At 37.4% G+C, this 7,627-nt stretch overlaps 1 protein-coding gene across 2 annotated transcripts in view; it reads left to right on the forward strand.

Annotated features, from left to right (window-relative positions):
• LOC100890275 (anthocyanidin reductase ((2S)-flavan-3-ol-forming)) overlaps positions 1-7,425 on the forward strand; it is a 32,801-nt gene extending 25,376 nt beyond the window's left edge. Inside the window, exons 5-11 of one of the 2 annotated variants that reach the window (XR_004063597.1) lie at positions 600-806; positions 1,697-1,777; positions 2,945-3,066; positions 3,432-3,648; positions 4,116-4,433; positions 5,192-5,288; positions 5,438-7,425. Coding sequence is in view for 1 of the 2 variants with exons in the window: in XM_030982316.1 (XP_030838176.1) it covers positions 600-806; positions 1,697-1,777; positions 2,945-3,066; positions 3,432-3,648; positions 4,116-4,433; positions 5,192-5,226 (980 nt within the window). In the remaining variant the exon portion in view is untranslated. Of the gene's footprint in view, positions 1-599; positions 807-1,696; positions 1,778-2,944; positions 3,067-3,431; positions 3,649-4,115; positions 4,434-5,191 lie in introns of both variants that reach the window. The other variant, XM_030982316.1, reaches the window with a different exon arrangement.
• Positions 7,426-7,627: the final 202 nt, after the last annotated feature.

The following is a 7,627-nucleotide window of genomic DNA, read 5'->3' on the forward strand; positions in this document are numbered from 1 at the left end:
CATTCCCCCCCCCCCCCCCCGAATCCTCTTCTTTTTTCTTTTTTTACTCAAGGGGGGCATGGTTGAGGTGGAAAAAACAACTTTTTTTTAGTGCTCACTATCACCCCTGTAAGATGGAGGGTAAGGGTTGTAATTGTTTTTTAGTGTTTTTTTAAGGTTTAGGGAGAGCTTTAGGTGAAGTATTGGGTCCAGTATTAAAGTAAGAAATTTGATTAGGGTAAAAAAATCGACCGAAAAGCAATTTTCATACGAGCATTGAGGCAAAAGTCCACTCCCAGATATTTAAAAAAAAAATGATTTAGTGCAACTCTTATTTCCCAAAGAAACAAATGTCTCATCACAAAGAGCAGAACACAATCTTTCATATTCAATTCTCTTCAGTGTTTGAAGTTCTGGAACCCGTTTCACAAAGCTTTCTATCTATAACAAATGACAAAAATCAGTGACAAATCTGCTGATAACCAATCAGAAGCAAGGATTTCAGTAGCTTATAACAAAAACTGCCATTTGTTGCTGATGACAAGTTTGGTGAAAACGCCCCCCAGAAGTACATGTATGTGAGCACTTTTTGTATAATTTGTCTGAAAATCCTATTACAGAGGAGGAGAAGTTTGAGCTTGCGGTGGTGCATCCTGTCGGCGTTTGCGGCCCTATCCTGAGCAAGAACGAATCAACGAGTACGGAGATCGTGAAGCGCCTCATGCTCCGGAACCCTTTCCTCCTACCCAAGGTGAACCTTCCCCTTGTAGACGTGCGTGATGTAGCGGCTGGTCACATCGCAGCCATGAAGTGCCCTGAGGCAGCTGGTGAGTTGGTTGGTTGGGGAGTGCCGTTACCATGGAAATGTGGGACACTTGTGGAGCTCTCTTTCTTTCTCTGTCTTTTTTTCTCTCTCTCTCTCTCTCTCTGTCTGTCTCTCTTTCTCTGTCTCCATCTCTTTTTCTCTGTCTGTCTCTCTCTGTCTCTCTTTCTGTCTCTTTCTCTCCTTTTCTTTCTCTCTTTCTGTCTCTCTTTCTCTCTTTCTGTCTGTCTGTTTCTCTTTCTCTTTCTCTCTCCCTCTCTCTCTATCTCATTCTCTCTTTCTCTCTCTGTCTCTCTCTGTCTCTGTCTTTCTTTTTCTTTCTGTCTGTTGCTCTCTCTCTGTCTGTCTCTCTGTCTCTCTCTCTTTCTCTCTCTCTCTTTCTCTCTCTCTCTCTTTCTCTTTCTCTCTTTCTGTCCCTTGCTGCCTGTCTCTCATATCTCACTCACGTTATCATTTTTGCCTGTGATTTTGGGGGATAATTTTCAAATTGGAGGATTGCCAAAGATTTTTGTTTGTGTGTGCAATCGTAGACTTCTTGTTCATGTGATATGTTGAATACCATATTTTTCCCTTGAATTTATCACTTATTTGCCAAATTAAGGGAAATAAATTCTGCACTTTTTAAGTATCAACAATCAACAATTTCATCAATTGAGCAACAAACGTGGAAAAAAATATCTCAAGTTTTGTGGTAATTGCAAATCATCCCTTATTTAGTTGAGCTATTACGCTGCTCCTAAAAAGAAAGAACAAATTACATGAATATATATGTACACTCCCAAAACACAAAAATCACCAAAGAAATCTCTGTTGGGAAGGGGATTATGGATAGGTGGTTTTTTGTCTTTGTCAATGTACCAATAAAAGATGAATGTTTGTTTTGTTTACTGACAGGTAACAGACATATCCTTTGTGGAGGTAACATCTGGTGGAATGAGATGGGAGCTACACTAAGAGCAGAGTTCAAATCACAAGGTAACATATTATTTTGTCTCCCGACGGCTAGAAAGGCATTAAGCCATATCATTTAACACAGAAGTATTATTATACATTAGGTTTGCGTTTGCACCATGTGAGAGAGAGAGGGAGAATTGGGAAGTCCCAAAAAGGACTCTTGGTAATCTTTCTTTCTTGAGTGTGTGTAGTCCTGAAAAGGACTGTGGGTGTAGTCTTGAAAAAGACTGTTGGTTACCTTTCTTAGCTTATAGTTCTAAGGAGAACTATAGCGCCAGTTGGAGAAGATAAGTGGCGGGAGTGGCTCAACGTTTCGAACAGGGTGACTATCCTTCGTCAGGAGACGTATAATTATTGTAACATCCTTCTGGCTCTTATGAGTAGATTCATGTAAGACCAATTTTACATGAAAAATTGTCAAATGTGATAGCTTCAGGAAAACAACAAGAACTTTCTTTACAGGCAGGTTACCTAATCTATTGGCCTTTGGCCCTTTTTAATCAATTTAATTCTGCTTCTTGAGGGAAACAAGTTTATTTTTTACATAAAACTGAATAATAATAATTTTAGCGGACCTTTGACTGACCAAGCAACGGCTTATGCATGCCAAATATTGCTCAACTGAAAATTGCTGTTGTTTATATCCTCAACAATGTTTCATGTTTGATAGTACAGTGTGGGTTAAGATTTAATGTGCATGCATCAAAGAGGCAGAACATCACCTGATCTCCTAAGAAATCTAATATAGAAGGGCCCGGCTATGGGTTACCATCAAACATTGATTCTTTAGATATTTGCTGGTAGGATATGTTACAGGTTGAAGATGGATTGTTCCTGATTTATATGCCTAATGAGGCGCTCTTAGCTTTGAAAACCTTGAAGATCACTTTCGATTATTGCATTTGTCATTCTGTCTATCTGTCTATCTCTCTGTCTCTGACTATATCTGCCTCTCTCTTTCTCTGCTTCTTGGTCTCTATGTTTCTCCCCCCCCCCCCCTCCTTTCTCCCTCTTTCTTTCTCTCTCTCTCTCTTTCTCTTTCTCTTTCTCTCTCTCTCTTACTCTCTCTTTCTCTCACTCTCTCTCTCTCTTACTTTCTCTAAAACTCTCTCTCTCTCTCTCTCTCTTACTCTTACTCTCTCTCTCTCTCTCACTCTCTCTCTTACTCTCTCTCACTCTCTCTCTCAGGCTACAATGTTCCCACCAAACTGACACCAAAGATCTTCATTCGTATGGCGAGTCCGTTCATGAAGGAAACTAAGATGATTCTCCCCATTTGGAATAAAGTCTCCAAATTTGATAACACACGGGTAAGTATTATATCAGAGAGAACCTTTAACTTTATATAAGTAAAGGTACGATGAATGAGGTTACAGAAAATAAAAACAACATTTTAAACTAAATGTAGGATTTATTTTGAAGAATTATCAAGATTAAAACAGGGATAATCAGAAAGTGAAACCTCATATTATCATACAAATATGACAAATTAAGTTGATAGTCTTCAAATTTTGACCAAGCTTCTAAGATTTCCTCTTGACCCATTTAAGACAAGAGCAAAGCTGCCAACCGTCACGTTTTTCCCGGAATTATTCCATGTTATGTGTGAAAGAGGTTTGATATTAAAATATTTAAATGATGTAATTCTTGTATATATAAATTTGCATATGTCTAGATGAAAGATGTGCTGAAGATTGAACCAAGAGATCTGAAGACTTCGTTGATTGAGATGGCATACAGCATGATAGAGGCTGGCATCGTCAAGAAGTCACCCAAGTACAGAGGCCCGGGAGGGGCGGAGCCTGTTGCTAACGGTGACGGGGAAGTCCCTACAGCCAACGGTCCCACCACAGAGGGAGAGGATAAACCAGAGGAGACCAAGACAGAAGAAGGTGAGGGATTAGGATAATCCAAGCTTGAATTAAAGAGATCATCCATTAACCCTCAATGTGCCAGATTTTGTATATCAAAGAAACGTAAATGTATGGTCTCTCATGTAGTGCAAATGTATCCCATGTAATGAAGCTCCAAAACAAAAGACTGATGAGTGGACAACAGAACAATAAAATCAGTTATTAATGCCTGCAACACACTCTGAACAACGTAATTAACTAATAAGTGAATCCATAGCTCTACTTACTGTGTAAGTTTACAAGGTTATTGCAGATTAAGGGTTGACAAAAATGGAGTGCCCGCGAAAGTGGTTTTACAGTGCGAGTATCCCACACTGAGCATGGGGTAAGTATCTTGAGAGTACAATTCTCAGAGAAGTACCTGGGGGTTGAATAAAGAAGACTTGTACCTTTCCTGTTGAATGTAGCAATGACATGGTTCTGATTATGTTGTGCTTAATGTTTAGTGAAATCTGATGAGAAGGAAGAAGGAGCCAAAGAGGAACCAAAGTCAGAAGAACCAGCAGCAGACACCGGTGCACCGGCAGAGAAGACAGAGGATAAACCAGCTGATGAGGCAGCTGAAAAACCGGCGGAAACACCGGCAGAGGCACCAGCAGAAACACCGGCAGAGGCACCAAAAGAGACACCAGCAGAAACGCCAGCAGAGACACCAGCAGAGACGCCAGCAGAGACACCAGCAGAAGACACTGAAAAGGCAAAGGAAGCACCAGCAGAGAAAACAGAAGATGCTGAACCTGTAGCTGAGGAGAGTAAAGAAACAGGTAAGGTATAGTTTGAATAATGAGATATGAATAAATATTTCAATTTTGTACAATTCGAATTACAAATTCACAAAGAAAATAATGAGTTGCATCTGGTTTTGTCCTTCCATAGGGCTGTTTTGAAAAGAAAAAGCATAATGATCTTACATATATTATAAGTATGAGTGAAAATTTTAATGCACATGAAAAACTTCTAAATTTCAAACAAAGTTAACAGTTGTTAATTTCATCCTTAATGTTTGCATTTTATATCTACTCTAATGTAAAGAAAGTTCGCATTCAAGACGAGGTAGGAATTTTCTTTAGGATTAGCTCAATATGATCTAGTAGATCATGACTGATTTTTGCATCTGTGTTTCTTCCCTTTGATCTGTTTTTCCTTCTCTCTCTTTATTTACGTTCGGTATTATGATTTCAATTTGTTGCCGTCACACTTTCAATACATTACGTTACTTCCTTGAACTATTGTTGTAATCTACAACATTTACCTCGATTTATATATTTAATTATTGATAAAGAACTCAGCTGCTCCTTTTCTACTTCCCTTTCAAGGGGATAGATACATGTTTCCTGTTCTACTGTGATATTTCTATTATTATTATGAAGATATATTTTTGTTTCTGTTTTACGCCATTAATTAAGCTCATGCACTTGTTTTTGTAAAATCATTTGTAATTCAGCTCTTGAGCTGCGATGATGATTATTGAATAAATACCATTATTATTGTCTACCATTTTCTATCGGTGTCTGATCTCCAGCTGATTCAACAGGCGAGACTGGGGCAACGGAATAGACTCTGGAGGAAGAACAACAACTCCAGGATGAAGGGCTCCTGTACAACTCACCAACAGAATCAGAGGGGTGTTTCACAAAACTTCTCATCAGTGACAAATGACAGTTTTTGTTATAAGCTACTGGAATCATTGCTTCTGATTGGTTATCAGCAGATTTATCACTGATTTTTGTCATTTGTCATTGTAAAAAGGCTTTGTGAAACAGGTCCTAGATCTCTAAGATGGATTGTGGGGGTAGAAGAACCAGGAGTGACAGGCATGCAAATGGTCTAATAATCATAATCATCGTCATAATCATCACCACAATGCCATTGCTCACATGCATGTATATTTCTTTTCACTGAATGTCAAAACAGCTTGCCAGATCACAGCACAGCAGTAAACAATACTTCTTGAAGTTTATTAATCACACATTCAAAGCAATACTTTCTATGCCAGATGAGGCTGATAATGATAGAACTAAAACTAAAATATTAAAACAAATATTTTGGCATCAAGGTGGTCTTGTAATTTTTCATATCTTGCCTTACATATTTTAGGGATTATATTGATTAAAAGAAAACTGTAAGTGGAAAGTATTGCAACACAAATGGCTGTCTCAGTGAAACAAAATTCATCACATCTAACCTAAATAGTAGATTATTGGAGAAAGAGACCACAGCCCCCCCCCCCCTCCCCTTGCTGCTACATGGTGTATGGGTGTATACTATCGTTTGTCTTTTTGATAATATTTACCATTTAATCACCCTTTCTTTGATGTACACTTACTCTTTTGACTTTGCATATTTCCACAAAAAGAATTCCACAAAAAATGTTGCTGTTTTTGATTGGGGCATTCTATAATGCACCTGCAAGGTCATATTACAGTCATACTGAGTGGTCAACCATGGTCTCAGTTTCATGCTGGTACGTACTCTACGTGTGTCAATGTAGTGGGGTCATTCCACAGTCACGCAGCTGAATTGACCCCATGGACACCGACTCGGGCCAAACTGGGGAGAAATTTGTTTGTAAGCTCTATCAATTCTGTACTCCAGCACATGTCATGTACATGAACATGTCGACGTTGTTCATGTTTAAAATTTAAGGTATGAGTCAAATCTTATGATCCAATTCCATATATATATATATTTTGTTTCTTTTTAAGATCTTTTTAAATATTCTTTCAAACATCAGTTTAAACATTCCCTTCTTACTTTGATCCCAAAATGTGTGAAAATGTTTTATTTCTTGGTTAACTTCCTCAGCACAATAATTTTTAATTTGCTCCTGGAAATGTTGGAGAGTTCATTTTCAAATGGTTGAAATCTATTTTTTCTTGCTACTTCATTTATTTCTTTAAGTATTCCAGGAGCCTTGGTCAATCATTGGCATCTCTGTTGATATATCATGCTTCTTATGAATATTAATGTATTACTATGTTTGCATACTACACAACTTCAGTATTGCTTTTTTGAAAGAAATATTCAGTACAATGTATTTATTATTGTTTTGTATTCACTTTAATTTGCATGATCATGAATGTGAATTGATATGGCTTGTGTGTATTTGATAATATGCCTGCATTCTATGTTTTACTATTTTGCATAATATTTCTTATTTAATGATTCATCATTGGAATTCAATTAATCTGGTTGAATAATTAGTCTTCCAGTTAATTTTGACATATGCCTTTTGAGTATTATTTCAAGTGATTATTATGTTCTGGATTATCTTCCATTTTAGTATAGCTTTGGTGAAAATGAGAATAAGATTTAATTTATTAATGTACTAATATCAGTGACTTGAATAGTAAATTTCCCTTAGTAGTTGTCTTGGAATATAAATTTAAGGTAAATTATTGTTGAAAGTGAAAATCCCTTTATTAATACATTAGGAGCCTCGGCTTGGTCTGTAACTTGGCCTTTCTTATTTACATAATGTAAATATATGTAAATATGCTTTAAAACGTGCTATGACTAAACAGGGAAAAAGCATCATGTGCAAACAAAAACAAACAGTATTTGAATGTGCTTATGTGCATTGTCTTTATTAAATCATCTTGCCTTTTGAATGTATGGTGTATAGGAATTTGGTCAGTGACATTGTAATACACTTGTAAGAATCTGTTAAGTAACTATGTACATGTATCAGTCAAGCATTGAAAAGTAGAAAAGGGAATTTTGTGGCTATTTTTTTATTTCATGAGTGAATGCAATTGACGTCAATATCTGGCTAGTAACTTTTTCACTTTGGATAAGTCATTGTTCAGAAGTATATGCTGTTTTTATGCCTCCGCCACCGAAGGTGGTGCCGGAGGCATCATGTTTTCGGGTTGTCCGTCCGTACGTCCGTACGTCCGTCCGTACGTCCGTACGTCCGTCCCGTTTGACCGTTATCACAATATCTCAAGAACCATTT

The sequence above is a fragment of the Strongylocentrotus purpuratus genome, unplaced genomic scaffold (assembly GCF_000002235.5).
Source record: "Strongylocentrotus purpuratus isolate Spur 01 unplaced genomic scaffold, Spur_5.0 spur5_scaffold_12, whole genome shotgun sequence".
Lineage (NCBI taxonomy): Eukaryota > Metazoa > Echinodermata > Echinoidea > Camarodonta > Strongylocentrotidae > Strongylocentrotus > Strongylocentrotus purpuratus.